The sequence below is a fragment of the Lampetra planeri genome, chromosome 71, assembly GCF_965212315.1.
Source record: "Lampetra planeri chromosome 71, kcLamPlan1.2.h2, whole genome shotgun sequence".
NCBI lineage: Eukaryota > Metazoa > Chordata > Hyperoartia > Petromyzontiformes > Petromyzontidae > Lampetra > Lampetra planeri.
The window spans coordinates 97,314-125,209 of NC_136176.1; the positions used below are offsets into that span (position 1 = coordinate 97,314).

At 54.5% G+C, this 27,896-nt stretch overlaps 1 protein-coding gene across 1 annotated transcript in view; it reads right to left on the reverse strand.

Annotated features, from left to right (window-relative positions):
- Window positions 1-2,510: 2,510 nt before the first annotated feature.
- LOC144737523 (uncharacterized) overlaps window positions 2,511-27,896 on the reverse strand; it is a 33,809-nt gene continuing 8,423 nt past the window's right edge. The window contains exons 2-6 of the mRNA XM_078620253.1: window positions 26,214-26,325; window positions 24,470-24,607; window positions 13,069-13,187; window positions 12,505-12,675; window positions 2,511-4,239 (exon numbers count right to left, since the gene is read on the reverse strand). Of these exons, the coding sequence (XP_078476379.1) occupies window positions 3,206-4,239; window positions 12,505-12,675; window positions 13,069-13,078 (1,215 nt within the window). The 5' untranslated portion in view covers window positions 13,079-13,187; window positions 24,470-24,607; window positions 26,214-26,325 and the 3' untranslated portion in view covers window positions 2,511-3,205. The remainder of the gene's footprint in view (window positions 4,240-12,504; window positions 12,676-13,068; window positions 13,188-24,469; window positions 24,608-26,213; window positions 26,326-27,896) is intronic.

Below are 27,896 nucleotides of genomic sequence, written 5' to 3' on the forward strand. Positions count from 1 at the left end.
CGTGGGTTGTGTGGTGTTGATTGGCTGGGTGCCGGTGACGTGCTGGTGTGGGAGTGAGCGAGTGGCAGCGCGGCGTGATTGGGGGGTGAGTGAAAACACGCGTTGGGGAGAAAGGATCGTAGAGATAGCGCGTTGTGATTGGTTCACCAACAAGCGATGCTCGCATCGAGGTCCGCATCCGCTCCGTCTCCCGGGAGGAACGACTATATAAGGGGATGCGCACAGGCGCACAAGGAGGGTGTAACCAGCTTAGACAGAAGACGGGAAGAAGAGCCAGGGCCCTGCGGTACCTAGTCCCGCTGTCCTGAGAGGACCGGGACTCTGTGTAACCCAGAGGCGGGGGTAGTGTGAGCATGCAGTGTCAGCATGCCGAGTGTGTAGCCGGGGCCTAGAGTCTACACGAGACGAGTGGTATAGGTGTAGCCAGAGGCGTAGGGTCTACACGAGACGAGTCTACACAAGAGGAATCTACCCGAGACAAGTGATATGTGTGTAGCCGGAGGCATAGGGTTTACACGAGGCGAGTCTACACGAGACGAGTGAGGTGTGTGTAGCTAGAGGCTTGGAGTCTACACGAGTTCAGTACGGTGTGTTATAAGAAGAGAAGAGGTTACGAGTTGTACCGGTGTCTGGTGACCGTACGCGGAAGAATAGAGACTACACGTTGTATCGAGATAAGTGAAGATTTAATAAAAGAAGTGTGTTACCCGTCAAGGAGTTTCCTGCCGTCATTTCCAATACTTCACTATGAACCCAGCGAAACAAGATCAATTCCCGACTGTAGCTGAGATCGGCGGTGAGTGATTGTTTTAATCGACCCAGGGCTCTGCGCCTTCCCCTAACAACTGCTGCTATTTACCAATAAATGGTGGTATCGTCACCACGGCACTTGTGCCGGGCTAGGTGCACTACGAGGCAGTCATGTGAAGTGACTGCTGACAGGAGAAGGTCATGGAATAGACCCAGGTGCCATGCGTTGAATGGGCAGTTTCCTGTACTGAGTGGAGAACAGTTTACCACTCATGGTGACTGGAGCCAGAACCAGTCCACCGGACATCCCGTATGCCCCAGAGGTCCAAGCAGTACATGGACAGCTTCTGATACAGGAATGGAAGCCTCCTTATATTCACCAAAACCAGTCCACTAAACCTCCTGTATTCCACAGAGGTCCAAGCGGTATTGGTCCAGCTACCGAAAGAGTAGTGGCAGCCTCTCTTCCACACTGTGGAAGTGTCAACCTTGGTGTTATTTTATAGAAACCATTTCTCCACCACACCACTAACACATGAAACAAATTCCTGTGAAAAATATTCCGGCAGCTGCGGATCGAAAATACAATTGCAAATTATAATTACCGTTATGTATACGGAAATGTACGAAACAATTATTTATTTATAATCTAACTACCCCTGGTGCAATGTCACGTAATGAACTGCCCAGTGGCCAATCAACTGCCCAGCGCCAGTTTACTTTGAGTCGTGATTAATGCGCAGTGTTATCACACTATCACGTGTTTTTGCTACAATGCAGTTCTTCCATTAGGGAATATTTTTCGCACCATTGTTATAATGCAGAATGTGCTTCCCGTTATAACACATACACCATTACAATGCGGAAATGCGTGCACCGTGATAACGTGGTTGTTGAGTGGTCGACAACAATCTACTTTTTTTAGCTGCGTGGATTCTGAGCGGTGCAGTGATAGAGTACACAGAGCCGAATCAACCTCTCCCCTCTGCCTCACCAGCATGGCATCATGTATGTATCTATATTGAGCTTCTTTCACACCATACATAGCCAACTAATCGTAGGTGCGGAGGAAGGACAAGAAACTAAACACAAAAAGCAGTTCTAAAGAAATGCATTTTCAATGATGATGTAAAAGAGCAGAGCTCTAGGAGGCTTCGTAATATCGGAAGGAGAGCATTCTAGAAGGCCACATAAGCGCATCTGAAAGCGCGCAATGTGGTGACCATCTTTAAGGTTCAATGTGTAATGCGAGCGTAAGCGAGGTTTCGCCGCTCAGCTCTGGGCCAATCAGACGGCCCGGAGTATTGGGGGTGGGGCTCAGAAATGTGGGCATATGGGAAGGTCCGCCGCCCACCTCCGGTCCAATCAGATGCCCGGAAGATCAGGGGCGGAGCCTAAGGGCGGAGCCGGGGGGGACGCTAAGTGAAGGGCGTAATCTGGAAGGTTCGGAAAGGGCGTGGTGGAAGGTGGAGACAGGATGACGTGGGGAGGGGAATATATGGGGGATCCGGAAGAGGCTCGAGGTCAGTTGGCGTAGTCACAGAGTGGGACCACGTTGGGTCGTGGGAGGTCTCCTGCGCCATCAGCCACGTGGCTGGAGACGACTCCAAGCACACCGTCAGCCAACGGTGTGCGGGAGCAGGAAGGAGTGCGACTGACAGGAAGGGCGCGTGGGGCGCAAGAGGAACAGCCGGTGCACTGTCGGGACCAGCGGAGTGTGAGCGGCATAACAAAGAATAAAAGAGAGACGGAGACCAAGCTGTGTGTCGTCAATATCATTTATTACAAATGGAGAGCCAAATCTGCTGCTGCAAGGATGACCGGATATATCATAATAATAATATCCCCAGTTGACCAGAACACTTTTGCTGCCTATGCTGTCACACTGTCTGTACGTACTGTATATAGTGAACTTTTTGGCACCATACGTAGCTGACCGTGCTAATCGGAAGTGCAGAAGGACAACAAGGCTTTTCTGGAGCCGTGCGTTAAACCTTCAACAATGCGAGTGCAACCTTTCTTCACGAGGAAGCTTTGAGAGCTGAATGGCATTCAAAAGAACTCACAAACAAACAAACACCTCGTGAAAAACCCAACGCAGAAAATCTCCACTGCTACCCACCTGGGCCAAACTGTTTTTGTCTTTTTCCTGAATTTGCCGGTTGCATTACAGACACAGAGAGAGAGACAGAACAAGCTCATTTCTGTAGAACTGCTTTTTGTGTTTAGTTTGTTGTCTTTTCACTGCACCTCCTATTAACACGGTTAGCTACGTATTGTGCCAAAGAAGTTTAACACACCTACATACAGTTATTTTTTATTATGATATAGTTAGAGGCAGAAATAGTTTTCGCCTAACCAATGGACACTTTTCTACTGCTTCTGCTCCCGTAGCACATCAACTGAGGTCTCGCCATACAAGGGACAAGTCCTGAAGCCAAGCATCATGGGAAGTTTAAGCGCAAGGCAGTGGTGCATCAGCTGACACGTGGATCTCAGATACCTGCATGCCCTCGAACATGCCTCCCACTTGGTCGATGTTTGAACTCCCGTCCTCGAACGTCGTCGTCATTTTGGCCTTCCAGGGGATGCTTCCGATGTAGCGCCGGCCGGTCACCATGTACGACACTGATTTCCCGGCTTGGACGTCGATTGTTGCCACCAGCGAATCGGTCACTGACTTGGATTCGGTGATGGTCTTCTCCCATTGCCTCGTCAAGGTTGTGGACACCGTCACCTGGTTCTTAGCGATCAGCGGGATGCCCGCCTCAAAAGTCACCTCCACGCCAACCGCCAGCGATGTTGACACACTCCAAGATGAAGTCATCGTGACCGTCACGTCGATCTTCCGCTTCACGTTAAGTGGAGGACTGCCCGGGGGAGCACGACAATTCTCGGCGATGGTGCGTGTCGTGAGCTCCAGTGGGTCGACATTGCTCACCACCTGCGATGCGAAGTCGTAGATGAAGTTCATGAGCTGTACCTTGGCCACGGGAGCTCCAGTCTGCACCGACACGAACCGCGGGTTGAGGATGAATGACGGTGTGTCCATTGCGCCATGCCGCGTCACGGCCTTGAAGGTGTTGGCTGTCTGACTGCTGCCGACGGCTTTCCATATCGTGACGTCCTGCGCCGATCCCGTCTTGGTGTCGTCGTAGACCCACTGCCAGTCACCCCGCACGACGTGTGAGGTGTTCACACAGCGCACCGTTTCCACTGAGGGGACGCGGCCATAGCTCCCTTCGGCGATAAAGCCGAGAGCATGGTACGATGGTGGGCAGATCGGCTTCCAGATGGAGACGTCCCAGTGCGCACCCGAGCCGCGGTCAGTCCAGACACGCTCGAAAGACAGCGGATTTCTCAGCGTTCCGGGGATGATCTCTCTCAAGAGGATACCCTTAGGCCGGTTATAGTTGGGCATGGCAATGTCTCCCAGAGAGCAGCAGCCTTGCGCCCTCCAGATTGAAACGTCGTACTTCCCTCCGCTGCCTGCGATGACAGTCATGAACCCGATGAGAATTGTCAGCATTGGGGTTTCTGTGTTGTGAGTCTATGGGTCTATTTGTGTCTATCTGTGTGTCTATTAATTTATCTGTATGTCTAAGGGTATCTGTGTGTCTTTCTGTGTGTCTATGGGGATTTCTCTGTGTGTCTATGGATCTTTGCATGTCTATCTCTCTGTTTATCTGTGTGTCTATCTGTCTGTCTATCTCACTCTGTCTACTTGTGTCTATAGGGAGGCGGGGGGTGTGCCCCTACCATAGCCATATTATTCCAGATCTCCATCATGCCCTCCATGTTGTACAGGATCTCTCCCTGTGTCCATCTCTATGTGTATATCTCTATGTGTCTCTCTGTGTGTGTATATTGGTGTATATCTGCATGTGTCTATCTGTGTGTACACCCCGTACCACTATCGTTCCAGATCTCTGTCACACTGGCAGTATTGTACGGGATCTATCCCTGTGTGTCTATCTCTATGTGGCTATCGCTGTGTGTCTATCCATGCGTGTCTATCCCTGTGTGTCTGTCTATGTGTATATAGGTGTTTATCTGTTTGTGTCTATTTTCGTGTGTTTAACTCTGTGTTTCTATGTGTGTGTCAATGGGTGTCTATCTGCGTGTTTGCCTCTGGGTGTCTATCTATGCGTGTATCAATAGCTGTCTATCTGTGTGTGTCTATCTATCTATGTGTAATGTAGTAACTCGGCGGGAGACGACTTCACGGGTAGCACACTCTTTATTTTACCAAACTCGTTCACAGGTGACTAACACCCACTTAGTATCTCGGGTGACAAACACCCACTTAGCTACCCTGGCGACTAACGCCCACTGAGCTACTCGGGTGACCAACACCCACTTAGCTACCCTGGCGACTAACGCCCACTGAGCTACTCGGGTGACCAACACCCACTTAGCTACCCTGGCGACTAACGCCCACTGAGCTACTCGGGTGACCAACACCCACTTAGCTACTCGGCGACTAACGCCCACTGAGCTACTCGGGTGACCAACACCCACTTAGCTACTCGGCGACTAACGCCCACTGAGCTACTCGGGTGACCAACACCCACTTAGCTACCCTGGCGACTAACGCCCACTGAGCTACTCGGGTGACCAACACCCACTTAGCTACCCTGGCGACTAACGCCCACTGAGCTACTCTGGACACTCCCTGCCCGGGGTGTCCGTCTTGACTGTGGGTCCCCAGCCCGACCCACGTGGGCGTCGGACCCCGGGTCCCACAGTCTCGCCTCCGAGCCACACAGGGCCCCGGTCCCTACAAGGACGGCGGGACTAGGGGTCTCGGGGCACTAGGTCTTCAACTCCGTCTTCTGGTCTTCAACTGGGTAACTCTCCCCGAGTGCTCTCGCGCGTCCCCCTTTATACCCCACCTGCGGACGTCGCTGCGAGCACCCATCCTATTCGACCAATCACTGGGCGCTGGCTACGATCCTGTTTTCCCACATCTCAGCGTGCCTCACCACCCACGCCGCGCCGCCCCGTCATCTGTCACTCCCGGCGCGCGCGTCCACACCACGCCCACAACGCGTGCCCAACCCCGCACCCCGCGCCGCCCCGTGATCCATCACTGTCACAGTTGGCGCACGTCAACACCACCACTACATCACCCCCTACCACATAGCTCGCAGCCGACCCGGCTGCTATAAAAATATACAAACCCCCCTGTGTGCCCCGTAACACAACACAACAACAACTAACGTAACAACACAACACAACGCGAACACTACCATCCGCAACCATGAACCAATGCCACCGCGGCAACAGAACAATATATACAATCCGGCGAGTGACAATAGCAATGTGTATGCAGAAAGAAAAATAAATGGAAATTTTTTTTTTTTCTCTCGACTCGTGCAGCGTCCCATTCTTTCCGAGCGTCCCTACAACGGGACATTACCCCGGCAGAGGGGAACACCGGGCGAGCTCGGTGTCGAAAAAAAATGTCTTCATGAAAATTGTTGTGCCCTAGCCCGAGTCCGCCTTGCCGGTCCGTCGTACGGCACCAGACGCGGTTGAACGTCCGGTGGTGCCGGCAGTTCAGGAAGACATTGGCCAGGCATCGAGGACCCGTGCGTGCCGCGGGGTTCAGGTTCCCGACGGTCAGCAGCCGTCAAGCCCGAGGCACCTGGGGGTGGGTCAGGTGGAGACACGTGAGGATCAACCTGCGACACCTCCCTCCCCAAGTCGACGGTCACATAACACGCCCGGTCGTTACGGCACAGAACGGGGTCACACGGTGCGGCATAGGGCTTCAGTCGGGAGGGGTGCACGTACCAACGGCGTTTTTCCCATTTAATCTGTATACTCTGGGGTCGTGCAACCCGCACAATTTCCACCGGTCCCCTCCAAGGTCTCAACAATTTGGGGGACGTAGCCAACGGTGCATGTGGACAATGCAGCCAGGCCTTATCGCCTGGTTTCCAATCATGCGTATGCACCCTCCGCCCATGCAATCTCTCGTTCGCGATTTGCCGAGACCGCGAATTCAACCTCGCCGCCTCCCGCGCTTCAGTCAATTTGGCGATATTAAATTTGATGTGGTCTGCCAATTTTGATTTTGCACGTGGCTGGGAAATCCCCAGTTGGACGTCCATGGCCGGATCGGCCTCCCGCCCATACATAAGAAAAAATGGGGAAAACCCCGTCGCCGCATGAGGGGCCATGCGATAGGCTGCGAGCACCCCCGGCACCTGTAAGTCCCAATCAACCTGATCGTCGCAGACCTGTTGGCACAACATAGACGTAATCGTCCTGTTCAGACGCTCAACCATCCCATCAGTCTGCGGGTGGTAGGGGGAAGTACGCACTTTCTTTGTACCCAACAGGTCGCACACCTCGCGCAACAAAACGCTCGAAAAATTCTTTCCTTGATCCGTCAGCAAGCGTTCGGGGGCGCCCTTGTCCAAAACATAACCCTGGACGAAGGCGTCCGCCACCGCTGCAGCCGACTGGTTGGCGAGTGGCCATGCCATGGGCCATCGGGTGAAGTATTCTACGCCAACCAGCAGGAACCTATTTCCCCTCGGTGTAGCAGGAAAGGGCCCCAAGATGTCCAACGCAACCAATTCGTTTGTGCGCGAAACTTGAATGGATTGCAGCGGTGGATTAGCTGCCAATGGTGGCGGTTTTCTTTTGGCGCACCCTACGCATCCCTTAAGAATATTCGCCACGTCGTTACCCATCCCCGGCCAATAATAGTCTCGCTGGATTAGGGCGAGCGTTTTGTGAAAACCCAGATGCATGAGCCGTTCATGAGCTGCCAGAACGACCCTACCCCGCATAGCAACAGGCACAACGAGCACGTGACGCCGGGACATGTTGTCCCACTTCATCAAAAGGCCCTGTCTGCACACCCAGGAACCGACCCGCGCATCCCCTACCTCGGGAGCGCCAACTTTTCGACGTAGCGTAAGTAGGGAGCTGTCGGACATTTGGAGACGGCCCCACTCAATGAGGGGCAACGACAACAGCGAATCCCTCCCCGTGGGGGCGTCGACTCCCGGGGTGTCAGTGGCGGCGAGCGCAACTCCCGGGGTGTCGGCGACCGGGGGTTTGCACCTCGCCGATCCCAACAAACATGTGCAGCCCGTGCACGGTGGCAACCGCGACAAGGCGTCCGCATTTGAGTGTCGCAATCCCTTGCGGTGAATCGTCGTGAATTGGTAGTCCTGAAGGACCTCCAACCATCGGGACAATTGGCCCGATGGCTGTGCCACGCGCATAGCGTATTGTAGAGCCGCATGGTCCGTACGGACCGTAAAATGACGGCCGTAAAGATACGGCCTGAATTGCTGTGTAAAAAACACAATCGCTAACAATTCACGACGAGTCACGCAATAGCGTTGTTCGGCGGGGGAAAGAACTCTACTACCGTAGGCGACCACCCGTTCAACCCCCCCGACCACCTGTGAGAGCACCCCCCCGATACCCGTGTTGCTGGCATCTGTGTCAAGCAAAAACGGTTGTGTGAAATCGGGGTAACACAAGGGGGGAGCCTGCACCAAGGCGTCACGAAGGGAGCAGAACGCAGCCTCCTCTTCCGCCCCCCAGTGAAACCGCACACCCTTAGCCGTCAAAGCGTGCAGGGGCCTGGCTATGGTGGCAAACTGCTTGACAAAACGACGGTAATAGGAGGCGAAACCAATAAAACTGCGAACCTCCGTGACCGAGGTTGGCGTTGGCCATGAGCTGACGCAGTGCGTCTTAGCAGGGTCTGTCGAGATCCCTGAACGACTCACGATATGGCCCAAATACCTGACCGATTCCCGAAGCAGAAAACATTTAGCCGGTTTAAATTTAAGCTTAGCGGAACGCATCCTGAGGAACACCGCTCTCAGTCGCTGGAGGTGCTCCTCAAAAGTCCGACTGAAGACGATGATATCGTCGAGATAAATCAAACAGGTATCCCATTGGAGGCCCGACAAAACCAATTCCATGAGTCTCTGGAACGTGGCGGGAGCGGAATGTAAGCCCATGGGCAAACGGTTGAATTCAAATAGGCCACCAGGTGTCCGGAAAGCGGTTTTAGGTTTAGACTCGTTATCGAGTGGCAATTGCCAAAATCCGGAAAGCAGATCGAGTGTGGAAAAAAACTGTGCTCCCGCCAAGGCATCCAGCGACTCATCCATCCTGGGGAGCGGATACGCATCCGCCATCGAGATTTTGTTTAAGCGGCGGAAATCGACACAAAACCGCAAGGACCCGTCCTGTTTTTTAACTAGGACAATAGGAGCACCCCACGGACTAGAAGAGGGCGAAATGATATCGGCCGCCAACATATCATTAACCGCCGATTGCACATGCTCCTTCTCGGCTGGGCTGAGCCGGAAGGGATTCTGTCGAATAGGGGCCGCGTCCCCTGTAGCTATGTGGTGGCGCAACAGGTCCGTGCAGCCGATATCGTACTTATGTTTGCTGAACACGTCAGCAAACTCGAGTAGCAAACCCCTCAATGCTCCCAATTGCACTTTGGACAAGTTAGCAGAACCGGCACACAACGAGTCCAACCACTCTGTCCCCTCATCACTTGGAGGATGCGACTCGACAGTGAAATCTGCTTGAGCCACGAGCCGTTCCTCAACGGGTAGCGGCGCGGCGTGAGCCAGCACAGTTCCCTGCGCAATTACGGCCGGCCGCGACCCCGTATTCAGGACCATTACGAACGGCTCACTGTCCCCTCTCACCATGGTTTGAGCAACCGCTAAGTCGAGGCCCCTTCTGGCCCTGTTAGACGGCCCCAACAGCACCCCCTGTGCCTCCGCACCCACCTCGAGTGGTTTCCTCAACCGAAGGGGTACCAACATTTGCGATCCCGGGGGCACCCGTACAGTCTGAGTTGCCAGCGCCTGCACCGTCGCACAAACCGTGCGTATTTTGGTAGGGCTCGTCAAGAACGCAACCCGCCGACCTGACGGAAGCTCAATGCAGGCCTGATCTATGAGAATTTTGATGGGCATTTTGGACAAAAAGTCCGTACCTAGCAAACAGGGAACGGCCAGCGATGATGATACAAAAATAGGGCCCGCCAATTTGATGTCACCAATGCAAATAGTCGCCCGAATCTGGCCGATGATCCCCAGGGATCCCCCATTCGCCGCATAAAATGGCACGTCCACTGGCAGAAGGGGTCTACTTTGGACGGGAAGAATGTTATAAATAAGGTCCGAAATGATAGTGGCCGACGCACCCGTGTCCACAAGCACCCGGACCTCAACCCCGTCAATAAACCCCGTTACCACGGACGACCCGGCCGACGCAGCCACTATCCTGTGGGCCAATTCGGACCACTCGACTGCTTGCGGGCCGTGTACGGACCCCCCTCGCCGAAGTGAACCCCCGGCACCCAGCCGCGAACCCCCCACCGCCAAGCGGCGACCCGAATGTGCCGTGTTTGTGGACCGAGCGTGTGAGGTGCCGCGACTTGCCGGGTTTTGTTGGGATGACTTGTGGGCCTGGTCGTCGTCCCGACGTGGTCCTGTGGCGCGCTGACGCGGGGCCCGGCACCCGGCTGCGACGTGACCCCGAAGGCCGCAGTTGTAGCAGACGACGAGGGACGTCGTAGGTTTCGGTTGCTCCAGCTTGCGGGATGAACGTGTGGGCGAACGACCTCCCGTTCTCCACTCCCCCGGACGCGATGCAGCGAAGGCCTGCTCCTGATCCGCAGCTGGCTGAGGTTCGGCGATCGTGGCGGCCAGTGCCGCGTTCCCCGCCCATTTGCAGACGACCCCCGGCTTGCGTTTGAGGACCTCGTACGCGTGAATGCTCGTGGCGATCGCCAGGGAGCAGATATCCATTTCGTCCGCCACATTGATGGGGACCCCCAACTCGTGGGCCAACGCCAGCAGCTGCTCCGTCACCATGGCGTCCTTCCCCTCCTTGTCCATGCGGGGAAAAGCAGCGTCCGCCAAGGCGAGCAGCGCTGTGCGATAGGCGAGCGTCGTTTCTCCAGCCACCTTCCGCCGATCGTAGAACTGGTGGCGACAGGTGGAGGGCGGTCCGAACACCTTCGCCATCAGGTGTAGTGCGGCCTGGAGCGTAGAGCGGGACGACCTTGCAGCAGATGTGAAGGCTGCAAGCGCGTCGTCGTCGAGCATCGCTGGCAACGCACGCAGGGCAGTGGTGTCGGACCACCCCGACATTTCCTGATGAGCGAGGAACCTTCGTTGGAAGGCTCCCCAGTCGCCCCCATCCGCCTTGAACGCCGACAGCGCGGGCAATCTTTGCTGGAGGACCCGATCGTCGTCGACGTCGGAGAGATTTTCCCGCGCTCCGCTGTAGTTGTGTAAAATGTCGGCTCGGTCGTCAGGCGCAAAATGGAGAGCTCCGGCGCGCGCCGATGACGTGGGCTGCGCTGAGCGGAGGTCTCCGGCCACGTGGTGTCCGTGCTTCCCGCCAATCGATGGCGGCCCCTCAAAAACGGCGGCAACTTCCAGACTTTTGGCGCGAAGCGCCTTTTGGCGGGATCCCTCCAACCTCGCTTTCTCCACCAACCCCGCAGCCGTTTTTTCGCTCGCCGGAACGGAGATGTCCGCCAAGACAGCGGCGGCGGCGAGTAGCAACTCCGCCAACCGGGAGTGTGCGTCTTGGAGGCTGGTGTCGGAGGCGAGCGGAGCGTCGGCCATCACCGCGAAGTGCTGCATCGGCGGCAACTCCTCGTCCTCTCCTCCCGAGGTTGGTGTCCCCGGTACGCCGTCGTCGTCCCGACCTCGCTCGTGGGTACGGGTAGTCTTCCTCGTGTCCATTCTTCTTGAAGACAGGTTTACTTCTGACGCCAGTTGTAATGTAGTAACTCGGCGGGAGACGACTTCACGGGTAGCACACTCTTTATTTTACCAAACTCGTTCACAGGTGACTAACACCCACTTAGTATCTCGGGTGACAAACACCCACTTAGCTACCCTGGCGACTAACGCCCACTGAGCTACTCGGGTGACCAACACCCACTTAGCTACCCTGGCGACTAACGCCCACTGAGCTACTCGGGTGACCAACACCCACTTAGCTACCCTGGCGACTAACGCCCACTGAGCTACTCGGGTGACCAACACCCACTTAGCTACTCGGCGACTAACGCCCACTGAGCTACTCGGGTGACCAACACCCACTTAGCTACTCGGCGACTAACGCCCACTGAGCTACTCGGGTGACCAACACCCACTTAGCTACCCTGGCGACTAACGCCCACTGAGCTACTCGGGTGACCAACACCCACTTAGCTACCCTGGCGACTAACGCCCACTGAGCTACTCTGGACACTCCCTGCCCGGGGTGTCCGTCTTGACTGTGGGTCCCCAGCCCGACCCACGTGGGCGTCGGACCCCGGGTCCCACAGTCTCGCCTCCGAGCCACACAGGGCCCCGGTCCCTACAAGGACGGCGGGACTAGGGGTCTCGGGGCACTAGGTCTTCAACTCCGTCTTCTGGTCTTCAACTGGGTAACTCTCCCCGAGTGCTCTCGCGCGTCCCCCTTTATACCCCACCTGCGGACGTCGCTGCGAGCACCCATCCTATTCGACCAATCACTGGGCGCTGGCTACGATCCTGTTTTCCCACATCTCAGCGTGCCTCACCACCCACGCCGCGCCGCCCCGTCATCTGTCACTCCCGGCGCGCGCGTCCACACCACGCCCACAACGCGTGCCCAACCCCGCACCCCGCGCCGCCCCGTGATCCATCACTGTCACAGTCGGCGCACGTCAACACCACCACTACATATGTATACACCCCGTACCTCTAGCGTTCCACATCTCTGTCACTCTGTCCGTGTTGTACAGGACGAGAGCCACCTCTGACGAGATCGGCAGGAACGCGGAGAGAATGGCTTTGTTCGCGTCCAGCACGGCGGGCACGATGCGCAGGTCGCTGTGGCTCGCGTGAGAGATGAACGTCCCCGCCGTGATGCCTGCCGCCGTGAAGCCAAGCACCGAGGAAACAGGGAGCGGTGGTAGGACGAACAACAAAAAGTAACATATTTTTTTTGACGATTACTAAACGATTAAACTATTTTTATTTTACTAGGTAAGGCCTCTTTACCTGACCATCGCGAATTATAGCGGATCTGCGAAGTGGCTGATCGCGTGGAATTTACAGAATCAGCCAAACACTCTAAATGCCTGATGTTGATTTTACATGTGCAGGGAGAAAAACCAGAGGAACCGTTGAAAAATCCACGTGGACTCCAAATAAGCAACAGGCATCATCAAGGTCGCGGATTGAACCCACGCCCTCCAGCATCCCAGACAGGGCAGTTAACTAACGGGAGGGAGCCAGTGACTCTCTCCACCCCAGGCCTCACCAGTCAACATTGGATCGTTCTCCACACTCCAGAAGCTGATGTCGTGCTTCGCCCTCGAGCCTCTGTCATTCCACACGAAGCTGAGGCGTCCCTGGGTCACGTGGCTCGAATTGACGCACCTTGGGGAGAGTGGAAGGGGAGGGAATGCCACGGTAGCCAGGTTAAGTTATCTCCCTTTTCTGGTAGGCAAGAGGTTGTGCTTTGATCCGAGCCCCTGCTGATGTATGTATGCACGTGCATTCAACTTCTTTCACACTATACATAGACAACCGTCCTAATCGGAGGTGCTGAAAGGACAACAAACTAAACGTAAAAATCTGTTCTAAAGAAATTAGTTTTCAATTTAGATGTAAAATCATAATAATTCAAATAAAATATTAATTTTACTGGAGTAATATGATCTTTTCATATATAAAAGTCTCCGCGTGCACGCTTGCGAGGGATTTGGCTCTCGAACGGTGGGTTTATGTCGAAAAAAAATTGCCAGCCGGCACGCTCTAAGCCCCGTGGTGGGAATAGGCTATTCCTTTTTCACGTCCGTCACCTCTAAATTAGTTAAATTAACGATTTGGTGGGATTGCGCTTTATTTATGTATTTATTGCGCGACATCAACCGTACCAACTCACGTCAATTGCGTGGGGGGGGGGGCGTACCCTGCCAAGTGATGCGCGTTCGGTCGAGCTCACGGGCGACATTTTCTTTTATGCGTTTAACATGCAATAAATATACACATAACGCTGCGGCTATTTCTTCACAGTGTCATGTCCTCTTCGTCCCCCCCGCCAACACGATGCATGCAGTTACTGCTATAACTTCCGTAGATATTAATATTGTTACAGCGCTTAAATAGCATTATTGTAGTATTGTTGTTTCGTATTATTAAACAAATACGTTGGCAGATATTACAATAATAATGTTTGTGTGCACAAAACTAATTTTTCATTATTAGGTTGCTAAATATTTCCTTTTTTAGCTGTGCTTTAATGACGCTGCAACGGTCTACTGCCAGTCTGTGATGTGGCCTGCTGCCTGCTGATTAATTAACGTCAGTGCACTGGCACTCTATTATCTACACTGCTCATTTTCCTTTTTACCATTATGAGTGTATGCCAGTCTATAATCTGTTTCCTGCTTCTTTACCTCACTCAGTGTACTGCCAGCCTTTCATGTCGACTGTATTCTGCTTTTTCAGCTGCTGCCCGTATTGCCAGCTTTTTATGTCGACTGTAGCAATGCTTATGTCATTGAGTCGGCATACTGGCAGTCTATAATCTAGACTGTAGCCTGCTTCTCAACTTACCTGTGCGTACTGCTGCTCTTTCATTTACACTTATTTCTGCTTATTTCTTCATTGTGAAGTACCGTTGATGACTCTTGGACACCGTTGGTGAGGCACACGTATTTATTCCGTACAAGTAGTCACAACTGTGGATATACAATACTAGAGGGGGTATCGGCCCCCTCACCCGGCTAGCTGGGAATACACTGCTAGCTATCTCTGACCTACCTCCTAGTCCTCCACTAACGGGCTAGGGGAGGCTGTCTGGCCCGACACTGGTAAGTCGGGCTACGGTACCCGGAGTCCCAGAGCACTAGCTCTGGTTCTCGGGACCACGCCGCTGGCTCGGTCCTGCGCGGCCCTGACAAGGGCGGCGTCCCAGGGGAGTCCAGGGCTCTAGCTAGACGATCTTCGGTCTTCACTGGTTTAGCTTTAACATTCTGCCCCGAGCCCTCTGACACATCCCCCTTTATACTCCACCCCCGCTGAGGGGTGGGGCCCCGGGCTGCCTGGTGCGGACGTCGTTGAGAGCACCCCCCCCCCGTGCACTCACGTAGCCCCGCCCACTGTGTTTGTTTCCCATAAGCTGCCATGCATAACGGCTCTCTCTCTAACACCCCTACATCACCCCCCCCCGCATAGCTTGCAGCCGTCCCGGCTGCCAACATACAAAAAAAACGACAATAAAAGCGCATTTACCCCCTGACCGCGCGTGTGCCTCACTATTTTTCAACATAACGCGAAGAGAACAACAACAAGAACCAGAAAACCCCGAAGGAAAAACAACCCGACGCACCCCCCCCGAATAAATACAAATTCCGTAAAAGCAACGTATATACAAATCGCAAGGAACCCCCAACACACACACAACACAACACAATGTGCCAGGAGCACACCACCGACGCAGCGCACAGTAACCATACACGTGAAAATAAAAAATAAAATAAAAATTCTTCTTTTTGTGCATCACAAGAGTCTGCGCATTCTTGCGCGCGTCCTTGCCGCAGGCCCGTCACACGGGGCAACCCCGGATGGCGGACCATCCGGTGGCAGTTGTCCATTTCGAAGTGAGTCTGCGCTTGATGTCGCGAGACCCTCGGCATCCCCCGTAGGGGTTGTTGGGCGGGAGCCCGTCATTCCTGGTGCACCTGGGGGCGGGACAGCCAGTTTTGAGGAGGTCGCGAGTGGTACCTGGGGACAGTGCAGCCATGCCCTGTCCCCCGGCTTCCACTGTAGCACGTGCGTGCGACCCAGTCTGAGGCGCTCATTCGCTTTCTGACGCCTGTCGGAATTTAGCATGGCAGCATCCCGTGCCTCAGTCAATTTCGCAAGGTTAAATTTAACATGGTCGGCCAATTTAGTTTTTCCCAGCGGCGCGGGGATCTGCAGCTGTGCCCGAACAGGTGGGTCAGGTTCGCGGCCATACATGAGGAAGAAGGGTGAAAATCCCGTCGCAGCATGGGGGGCCAATCTGTATGCTGCCAGGACCCCTTGAATTTGCGACAACATAGACGTGATGGTTCGATGCAGACGCTCGACCATCCCGTCAGTTTGCGGGTGATAGGGAGAGGTACGAATTTTTTTCGTTCCCAGGAGCTCACAGACCTGTTGGAGGAGTTTGCCGGAAAAATGTTTTCCCTGGTCGGTCAGCAGCCGCTCCGGAGCACCTTTGTCCATGACGTAACCTTGGACAAAGGCCTCCACGATGGCTGCTGCCGACTGGTTGGCCAGGGGCCAGGCCATAGGCCAGCGCGTAAAGTATTCCACCCCGGTCAACAAATATCTATTGCCCCTAGGGGTGGCGGGAAATGGCCCCAGAATATCCAGCGCGACAAGTTCGTTCACTCTGGAGACTCTGATAGACTGCAAAGGCGGGTTTGACTCCCGTGCTGGTGGTTTTCGCTGCGCACACCGAGGGCATGATGCCAACAGATCTGCGACATCCCTCGTCATGCCTGGCCAAAAAAAATCAAGCTGGAGCAAGGCGAGGGTCTTTTGGGTACCCAGGTGGAGGAGGCGCTCATGAGCAGCCCACACCACCCTACCCCGTAACCCAGAAGGGACCACCAGCCGGTGTCGATGGGATTTCCCGTCCCAATGCATCAGCAACCCCGCGTGCATTTCCCATGCGTCGGCATCACCCGTCCCCCGCCCCGCCTCCCCGGCGCGACGACGCGACGCGAGGAGGGAGGTATCCTCCATCTGGAGGCGCCCCCATTCATTAACAGGCAAACCCAGCAGGGAATCTTTTCCCTGTTGTGCGATAGAATTTGGAAGCAATGTTTCGTCGTCGGCGGCGGCCGCCAGGACCGGAACCGGCATGTCCCCTGCTGGCTTGCAACGTCCCGACCCCAGGAGGCATGCACATTCGGAGGTGGTTGGCATGCGCGACAGAGCGTCCGCGTTGGTGTGGCGAACGCCCTTACGGTAGGTGGTTTCGAAATCAAAATCCTGGAGGATCTCCAACCATCGGGACAATTGTCCCGATGGCTGTTGAACTCACAGGGCGTACTGCAGTGCCGCATGATCTGTGCGGACGGTGAAATGCCGACCGGCCTGATATGGGCGATACTGTTGGATGAAATAGACAATTGCCAACAGTTCCCTACAGGTGACACAATATCTTTGCTCCGCTGGAGACAACACCCGACTGCCGTACGCAACCACCCGTTCCACGCCGTCAACCACCTGGGAAAGCACGCCCCCAATACCCGTGTTGCTCGCATCGGTGTCGAGCAAAAATGGTTCCGAAAAATCGGGGTAAATCAAGGGAGGAGCTTTTACCAGGGCGTCCCGAAGGGAGCAGAAAGCAGCCTCCTCCTCCTGACCCCAGTGGAACCGAATCCCTTTTGATGTTAAAGCGTGTAGGGGTTTGGCAATCGTCGCAAAATCAGCGACGAAACCGTCGGTAATACGACGCGAAGCCAATGAAACTCCTGACCTCTCCCACCGAGGTGGGAGTCGGCCAGGAGCTGACACACTGCGTTTTGGCGGGATCGGTAGCAATACCTGAGCGCCCCACGATGTGCCCCAAATAACGCACCGAATCGCGTAACAAATGACATTTTTGGGGTTTGAATTTCAAATTAGCAGCCCGCATCTTTAGGAAAACCGCCCGCAACCTCTGGAGATGTTCGTCAAAAGTTTTACTAAAGACGATAACGTCATCCAAATAAATCAGGCACGACTCCCATTGCAATCCAGCCAAAACCAATTCCATCAAACGCTGGAAAGTTGCCGGCGCTGAGTGTAAGCCCATCGGCAACCGGTTGAATTGGAACAGGCCGTGCGGTGTACGGAAAGCAGTTTTAGGCTTTGAATCATCGTCCAGAGGAAGCTGCCAGAATCCCGAAAGTAAATCCAGTGTGGAGAAGAATCGTGCTCCCGCCAAGGCGTCCAGCGATTCGTCCATCCGTGGGAGCGGGTATGCGTCGGCAACCGAAATTTTGTTAAGGCACCGAAAATCAACGCAAAACCGCAACGAGCCGTCCTGCTTTTTAACCAGGACGATCGGCGCTCCCCAAGGGCTGGTGGAAGGAGAAATGATGTCGGCGGCTAACATGTCATCAATAGCCGATTTGACATGGTCCTTTTCGGCGGGACTTAACCGAAACAGATTCTGGCGTATTGGCGTGCTGTCACCCGTGTCAATATGGTGACGCAGCAGATGAGTGCAACCCAAATCGTATTTGTCCCGACTGAAAACGTCAGAAAATTCCCGCAGTAGCGTTCTAAGCTGTTGGCGCTCTGAATTTGACAGGTCCGTCGATCCCGCACAAAGCGCATCGAGCCACCCTCCATCGCTGTCCGAATGTGGGTGCGGCCGGAGAGCAGTGCCGACGTGATTCGCAACAGGTTCCTCGCAGGGCACCGGCGTCGCGTGAGCAAGCACCGTCCCTTGAGGAACTACCACTGTCTGCGACCCCACATTGAGGACCGCGATGAAAGGGTCCCCGTCCCCTCTTACGATGGTCTGGGCCGGAATCAAATGAGGTCCACTAACCCCGGCCCTAGATGGTCCCAGCAGAATTCCCTGGTCCCCAATGCCCTCAGCGAAGGGCCGACGAAGTTTTAGAGGCACCAACATTTGAGCTCCCGGCGGCACACAAACTGTTTTAACGACGAACGCTGGTACTGTTACGAACGCCGTCCGAGCCGCAGTAGGGGAAGGCAGGAACGCCATGCGTCGTCCCGACGGGAGCTCAATGCATCCCTGGTCTATTAAAATACGAATCGGCATTTTGCCCAAGAAGTCCGTCCCCAGCAGGCACGGAACCGCCAGCGAGGAGGAAACAAAAATCGGGCCCGACAATTTGATATCCCCGATACAAATTTGCGCTCGAATCTGTCCAATGATGCCAAGAGAGCCCCCGTTAGCAGCATAGAATGGGACGTTAACCGGCAGTAAAGGACGGATCTGGACAGGTAGAATATTGTAAATGAGTTCGGAAATTATGGTCGCCGATGCCCCCGTATCGACCAGGATGCGTACCTCCACCCCGTCAATGTGTCCCACCACGGCCGACGACCCCGACGACGCGGCCACAACGCGATGGGCCAACATGGACCACTGCCTGGGTTTGATTTGAGTCCCCATAGTGGTGCGTGTTGGCCCGTCGCAGCGCAATGTCGGCCCCCCGTTCGTTGCAGTGTGCGAGTGTGTGACGAGTGTGTGCTTGGGCCAAACATGAGGGGTGCCGCGACTCGCCGGATTATGTTGATGGAGCTTGGGAGGAGGAGGGCCGGCGTCCTGTCGAGGCGTCGTCCCGCGCTGCCGAGGAGAGCGGCACCCCGAGGCGACATGGCCCCGGACGCCGCAGTTGAAGCAACGCGGGAGCGCCGGCGGCGATGACGGACGGTCGAAGCGGCTCGACCCATCCCGGCCCGACCGTGCTCCCGTCCCCTGCTGCCGTCGACGGTCGACGGCGTAAACCTCCTCCGCCGGGAGGGTGGCTGCAGCCACCGCACGCCCGGCCGCTGCCCTGCTGGCTTTCCGACGCTGTGACAGCAGGTTGGCGTGGAGGAGCCGCGCAGCCTGGAGGGAACTCATCTCCGTGTCCTCCTGTGCAACGACGGCGATGTCCAGGTCGTCTGCCAGCAGGAGGATTTTTTCTGTGACCATGGCGTCCACGCCGTCGTCGTCCATTCGAGGGAAGGCCGTCTTCGCCAGTGCCAGGAGACTCGTCCTGTACGCCAGGGGCGACTCCTTTGCACCCCGCTGGCGATCGTAAAACTGCTGCCTGCATTCCGCTGAAGGTCCGTAGACCCCGGCCAGCAACTGCAGCGCCATCTGTAGTGTGGAGCGCTTCTCCCTCGGCGCCGATGTAAGGGCGGCGAGTGCGTCGCTGTCGAGGAGCGCCGGCAGCGCGCAGAGAGCCTCAGCATCCGACCACCGTGCCATTTCTTGGTGGGCAAGGAAGCGTCGCTGGAAGCCGCCCCAGTCGCCCTCCGCGCCAACAAACTCTTTGAGCGGAGGCAGCTGTTGGTGCAGCGCAGCGGTCGCCATGGAAGCTCGCAGGCTGCTGTCCCCGTAACTCGGCTGCGCTTCGGCGCGAACGGCAGATGGTATCGCCTGTCGCAGCCGTGATGACGCTCCCTCCGCTGGCGGTGACGCGGCAGCCCCAGCGAGAGCGATGTTGGACCCGAGGTTCAGGCCGGCCACGCCCTCAGCAGCTGCTGCGGCGATGGCGGGAGATTCAAAGTTTGAATCCGTTGAGATGGCGGGAAGGCGCATCGGACGTCGGTTCTCCTCGCCCCGTGGTGGTCCACCAGCCCCCAGCCGCGTGATGTGTTCGAGTGTGGCGGCAGCGGCGTAAAGCAGCTCCGCCAGCCTTGCGTGAGCCAGCCTCAGCCCTTCTGATGGCGGCTCCTCTTCATCCTGATGCCCCGGTAAGAATGCGTCCGGCCCCGGCTGCACGATGTCTTGTTGAGCCGTCTCGGGCTCGACAATTTCAGCGGTGTCCTCCACCTACGGTACTCCGGCTCGAGCTGTCCGGCGCGTGTCCATGTTCGTAGTTGTTCTGACACCAGATGAAGTACCGTTGATGACTCTTGGACACCGTTGGTGAGGCACACGTATTTATTCCGTACAAGTAGTCACAACTGTGGACATACAATACTAGAGGGGGTATCGGCCCTCTCACCCGGCTAGCTGGGAATACACTGCTAGATATCTCTGACCTACCTCCTAGTCCTCCACTAACGGGCTAGGGGAGGCTGTCTGGCCCGACACTGGTAAGTCGGGCTACGGTACCCGGAGTCCCAGAGCACTAGCTCTGGTTCTCGGGACCACGCCGCTGGCTCGGTCCTGCGCGGCCCTGACAAGGGCGGCGTCCCAGGGGAGTCCAGGGCTCTAGCTAGACGATCTTCGGTCTTCACTGGTTTAGCTTTAACATTCTGCCCCGAGCCCTCTGACACATCCCCCTTTATACTCCACCCCCGCTGAGGGGTGGGGCCCCGGGCTGCCTGGTGCGGACGTCGTTGAGAGCACCCCCCCCGTGCACTCACGTAGCCCCGCCCACTGTGTTTGTTTCCCATAAGCTGCCATGCATAACGGCTCTCTCTCTAACGCCCCTACAAATGCATTTCTATTGTTTCGATTGCTCACGTCACGCTATTTACTGATACGTAGTACTGCCATGCTCATAGCTGTGCCATCATCGGATTTTGCTGTGCACGTCGATGTGTGTGTGTTTGAGTCCATATGTGTGTGCGTGTAGGTCCATGCATGCGTTTAAGTCCATGTGTGTGTCTGTCTTTTTCGAATGGACAACGTCCGATGTGTGTGTGTATGTCGAAGTGTTTGTGTGTGTGTGTGTCAGTCCATTTGTGTGCGTATCAGTCGCTGTGTGTGTGTTAGTCCATGTGTGTGCATGGCTCCATCTGAGTGTGTAAGTCAATGTGTGTTTGTGTGTATGTGTGTCAGTCCATGTGTGTGTGTGTTAGTCCACATGTGTGTGTAAGTCCATACATGTGTGTGTGTCACTCGATGTGTGTGTGTAAGTCAATGCATGTGTGTGAGTCGATATGTGTGTTAATATATGTGTGTGTATCTAAAGTAGATGTCTGTGTCTCAAAGTCCATATGTGTATGTGTGTGTAGGGACATGTGTGTGTCAATCTATGTATGTATGTGTGTGTAAGTCCATGTGTGTGTGTCTTAGTCGATGTGTGTGTGTAAGTACATATGTGTGTTTACGGGAATGTGTGTGTGAGTCCACGTATGTCTGTGCGTGAGTCGATGTGTGTGTGTGAGTCGCTGTATGTGTGTATGTCGATATATGTGTGTGTAACTCCATGTGTGTGTATCTAAAGTGGATGCCTATGCGTTTGTGAGTCCATGTGTGTGTGTGTAAGTCCATGTGTTTGTGTGTGTGAGTCGATATGTCTGTGTGTCAGTCCATGGGCGTGTGTGTTAGTCGCTTTGTGTGCGTGGCTCCATGTGAGTCAGTGTAAGTCCATTTCTTTGCGTGTCTGTAGGTCACAGTGTGCGTGTGAGTGAATGTATGTGCTTTATTGACCTGCTCAAGGCCTATGATACCATCAGTAGGCCTGGTCTCTGGGTTGTTCTTCATGCTTTCGGAGTTCCTCACCCTTTGCTCACGATCCTTAAGGACCTTCATGATGGTGAGCGGCCCCGCGTCAAACTACATGGCCGTCAGTCAGAGCCATTCCCTCTACACCTTGGGGTGTGACAGGGACGTCCTCAGGCTCCCACATTATTTAACATATCTTTTGACCACGTAGTTCCTGAAGCCTTCAATGGCTGTACCGGAGGAATTACCATATGGTACAGATACAATGGGAGGCTGATCAATGTCTGGGTGCGGTCAAGGGATGGCTCCCGATTGCTCAACCATGTTATGTATGCCGATGCTCTGGTGATTGCTGCTCACTCAGAGGAGGAGTTGGAGGCATTGCTTCTGAACCTGGAGCTTGCCACTAAGAGGTGGGGCCTTACCATCAGCCCCACCAAAATTAAGCACCTGCCTGGGTATTTTGTACCATCGGACAATCCACCCCCACAACTCACAATTGGTGATGCGGCAGTTGTGGAAAGATTGGAGAGATTCCCATACCTGGCGAGTGTGCTCATGACCGCTTCGGTTTAACAGCAGAGGTCTCACTCGAAATCAGTCGAGCGCCATTATATTTTCATCGGCTGCGTTACGCTGTGTGGAAGCTACCTGGTCTCTCACTCCGCATGAAGCTCCATGTCTTCTCGGCCACGGTAATTCCCTCCCTTGCGAAATGTGCACCCCCTAATGGAACATCTTCGCCAGTTAGAAACATTTAGGCTGGCCTGCTAACGATCCATCCTGGGTTTAACCATGTGTTTGTGTGCGTGTAAGTTGATGTGTTTCTATGTGTGTGGGTTGATGTCTGTGTGTAAGTCCATGTGTGTGTCTGCCTTTTTCGCCCCGGCAACGCCGGGTACTTACTGCTAGTGATCTATAAAGTTACTTTTCAAAGATGTCTGATAGTCACAAATGTCCAATAGTCGCAGATGTCCAGTAGTGCATAGGTCAAGTGGCTTCCTAATCGCGGAAGGAAGAGCATTCCAGACGTGCATCTGCAGGTGTGCGATGCATTGACCATCTTTGTTTGATGGCTAGCCATGAGCCTCTGCTGCGAGAATGACTGGATGTATAAAACCCCCAAGTCAACCCCAACACCTTGACTGGCCATGCTGTCACCACATCTCTACTCCACCCATCTTCGACAATGCTGCAACCCTCTGGGAAATCGTGCAAATCGAATAAAACAATAGCCTTTCCAATCACCAGAACCTCAATAACTTCCCTCATCATTGCTTGAAGTCACGTAAGCCCCTTTTGGGATCATGCATTTAATCTGAAACAATGCGAGCGAGTTCAAGCCCCAATGAAGCTTGTAGAGCTGAACGAAGTTCAAAGGTACTCGCAAAGAAACACCCTGTGAAAGACCCAACGCATAAATCCCTTGGGTTTGATCTTACACGAAGCTCACGGTCCACCCTAAACTACATCCACTGCACAACAATTGGCAGTAGATGAGGATTCCTGATACACAAATGGAAAATTAAAAACTCACTGGTGTATATTAACAGGTTAAATTTCTCACATTAACATAGCCACCTCGCTCACCGAGCTCGAGGTTGCTGCTCTGCGATATCCCAATAACATGCTAATCTCTTACATTAACGTAGCTGGCCGTGGAGGCCGTTCAACGATCTTACATTATTAACATGCCAATTTTTACTTGGCAGCCCTTTGATTGGTGGAAAACCCACGACCGTTGCGGTCACTGCCCACCACTTAAATTAACGTTGGCTGCTGACATTTGGGCTACGCCCATTTCAAACCTTTGTAATAACACGCTGGAGACGGCTTGCGGAATCGGACCTTTTATTTCACTTCTTGCAGTTCACAAACACTCCCCGTTGCTGGCAGGCAACGGGAAGCGGGCAGACAGCCACCAGAGACACACCGCCACGTGGCACCCGGAGCCCCACTCGCGCGTGGCCCCTCTCTCTCTTCTTTCCGTGTCTGACCACGTGTCTCTCCTCTCTCCCCTTATTTAACACCTGGGTCAGGTGGTACACTCCAGCCAATCCTCAATAGCGTGCGCCGAATGTTCCAGATTCCCCATCAACTCCCGGGACCACGCCCCTGACTTGTCTTCCCATTGGCTGAGGCCAAGACCAACGAAACCAATCACCTAGCTGACATCCCGTGATCACGCCGAGGCCATGCTCCCAGGCTCTCCCCCCATTGGCTGTAAAGCGGGACCGGCAAAGCCGATCACCACGTGAATCCGACATAGGCTCTTATTACACCTTTATAAACAGATTGCCTTTAGAAGCTAACCTTCTCTTCCTGATGATGAACGCTTGCGTTGCGATCGAAACGTCGCAGTTTTTTATTATTATTTTCTTTGAATCAATCTGCCTGACTTTACTGAAAGACCCAAAGAATATACATACAACATGCACACACACACAAAACACACAATGCACATAATCTACACACAACACAAGCATAACACACAACATACACTTAGCACGCATACAATGTACACACAACACACACATAATACACACAACACACACGTATAGATAGATTGACGAGCTGCGCCCCTCACCTGTATGCGTTGAGGCTGGGTGTCTGGCTGTAGCTCGCCACGGCCACGTGGCCCAGGCACGTGAAGCCGTTCGACGGGTTGAGCTGGTACACTGTGACATCACGGTCAGCTCCACTGCCTCTGTCGTTCCACACCTCGCTGCAGGGCAACGTGGGAGGTGAGGAGGAGGATAGCCAACGGCATAAACGATGGTAAGATGGTCAGTCAATCGATCGATCAATTGTCAGTCAATCGATCAACCTTGATCAATAAAATAACTTCCACACAGCGTTACACAGCCGATGAAAAGGTAATGCAGCTCGACTGATTCGGAGTGAGAACTCTGCTGTCAAATTGGAGCTGGTAAAAATCACACTGGTCAGGTACGGAAACCTCTCCACTCTCTCCACAATTGCCTCGCTAAAGGGGAGTTTGGCAGGTGGAGTGTTTGGTTGCACATATTACCCAGGCAGGTGCTTAGTTTTGAAGCAGTGCTTCAAACGCCTTTGAGTGAGCAGCAATCACTAGATCATCAGCATACATAACATGGTTGACCAATAGGGAGCCATCCCTCAACCACATCTGGGTATCGAGGAGCCTCCCATTGTATCTGTACCAGATGGATAATCCTCTGGTAACACCGTGGAGGCTTCTACGAAAGTGGTTTTAAATAATGTAGGAGCCAAAGAACATACCTGCTGCACCCAAGATGAACAGGGAATGGCTCTGACTGCCGGCCGCATAGCTTTACCCTAATGATTATTGGTGAGGTGCTGCAAATCGTTTTTTTTTACGAATAAAATCGTGATTGTGATCGCGACTCCATCTCCTCAGCAACCCATGACCAACACTCATCCTTTCATTGCCACATGGCTCTCCGAACCTTCGAGCGAAGCTCGCGGTAAGCCTCCTAATTCTCTGATGTCTAGCAGCCTACTACCATTATTATTGAGCTGATCTCACCCAGCCCAAGTCACCCAACAGGATGACTATCGCGAGGAGTCACTTTAGCTAGCACCTGTGACAGGAGGTAAAAAAGGGATCTCACTCATCGGCCTTGCCTGCATCCCTCCACTGAAGTTCATCTTCGTTGTAGGCATAAACAACAACCACCAACATTTCTCGCCTCCGGATGATCGGGAGGCGAGAAACACACACAAAACCACACAGTAGTCTGGGGCTTACAGCGTCCTACAGCTCATCACCATGCCCCGTTCATTATTTTGTCATAAGAAAGAGCCACTCTCTGTTATTTGGCAGACTCCTGCCAGAGTCAATCCAAGGAGCCTCCTGAATACCACAGATATCCAGGGGGTACCAGTCTAACTCCCAAGAGAGGAGTGGCTTTCGGATATTCCACATGGCCACTTGCGGTAGCTTTTTGCCATTTTTGAAGGAACCCCGAGGGTACAAAATCAGTCTCCTAGTTCTGCCAAATGGGATTTGGCCAGGGGATGATGTCATAGGCGCCTGTCCCCTAGGGCCTCAGGAACATGCACAGTTCGATATTTTATACGTGTTTTTTTAATGGTAATTAAATTGAAAGGGGAGGGATTACCAGCCCCTCGCACCCATCCTGAGCCTGTGTTTGCCACTGTGATGGCTACGAGCGACATGAGGGGAAGAGTCGATTGTAATTGACCTTACGCCAATGGCATTGCTCACCACAGCGTTACCGTCTGGCACCACCATGGAGGTAGTGCGTTGTTTTGCCAACCCAAAGACATACACACATACAGACACAAACAGACTCACACAGACTGACGTGGCGCTGATGGGAGCTCGTACCAGCGAGTTCCCAGAGTCCCTCACTAGAATACTCGCGGACTTTGGTTGGTCATGCAGAGTAACCACGCCGTCTCCCAGCGGATAGAAGCCTGGGATAGCGAGAGACCCACGGAGTCCCACAGACATTATGATTATTATTACCAAGGCATGTTCATCATGGGACCTTTTTGCCAGCATCAAAGTATGAAAAATAAGAAGAGGGATTACCCTTTCTGGCACTAAAACCGGAGGTGTTAAGATGCTTGAACACCAAATAGATGTAATATGAAGAGATGCACTTGGGGGGTAACTGGGCTATAGTGATAGGCTCTGCTGGCCTCAGCCCGCAGCCAATGGGATGTCGAGCCAGGGGCGTAGCCTGTGGCTGCATGGCAACATCTGGAAGGCTCCAGGGGGCGAGGCTGATGATTGGCTGAGTGGTATCACGTGGGCCAGGTGTTATAAGGGGTGGAGAGAGACAGCTCCGGGTCAGTGTGGAGAAGGGCTGAGGAGGAACCACGTTTGTGTCACCGGCACGCCAGCGACCACGTGATGGTGTGTGTCTCCGACACAGACTCACGTGACACACACCATCAACCAGCAGTGTGGGGAAGGGAGGCAGCGAGCGGACGCCACGCTCGGGGAACGGAATAACGGGGAAAAGAGGAACCCAGCGTGTGAGGGAGCTGTGAATGAGGAACGAATAAAGAAAAGACAAAAGACACAGTCTCGTCTGGAGCGAATTTATTACATTGGTGTCAGAAGTGACTTTTGAGACCGCTTGGGCCAAGAACAACGATGTCCAGGCACCTCAAGAAGAAGAACCCACCGGATCCGCCGTCGGACGACGATGATGACTCCCTCGACCAGAGCTTGCTGCATCAGGGGGCGACAGCCCCGCTGGTGGCAACCGCTGCTGCGTCGGGCGCCGCGCTGCGCAGAAAGGCCGGCGTGGATGCGACTCCGGCTGCGGACGAGGGTTGGCGGCGGGTGGCGGAGCAGATTGAATCTCTCCGCACGGTGCAGCGTCGTCTGCTGCCCCGGGACGGCCTCGGGATGTGGTGCCGAGTGCGGACGACCAGGGCCTCCCTCGGGGGGTCTCGGAGGAGATGGCCGCCATTACGCCCGCCGCGTGGAGTGAGCCCGCCATCTTGGGCGTGGTCGCAGCAGTTCTGCCTGCGGCCGCCATTTCAGTGGTGCCGCGTGCCGCGCGGGTGGCAGGAGCGGGCAGGCCCAGAGATGACAACGGTGGACGCAGCCATCGCCTTCCCAACATTAAGGAATTTGTTGCCGGTGGTGACTGGAGCGCCTTTACTTGGCGGTTTGAGTCCGCTTTTCGATCGGTGCGGTGGACGGAGGCCGAGGCGTTGGACGCTTTGCCCACACTGCTGGACGACGTGCCATTGGCGGTGTTCGGCTTCCATCCCAGCCGACAAGAAGAAGACGCTGAAGGACGCGTTCGCTGAGATGGCAGAGGTTTACGAGCCGCCGTCAGCCGCTCATAGGAAATTTATGCAGCGGCGTCAGGGCCCCGAAGAAACGCCTCGGGGGAGTATCGCGGTGCGCTGTTGGCGCTCGCGATGACCGCCTACCCCGATTCCTCCGCCGACCTTCTTGATCCTCTCATCCTTACGAGGATGGTCGAACTGTCGCAAGAAATGGGCATCTCGCTGCCCGTGTG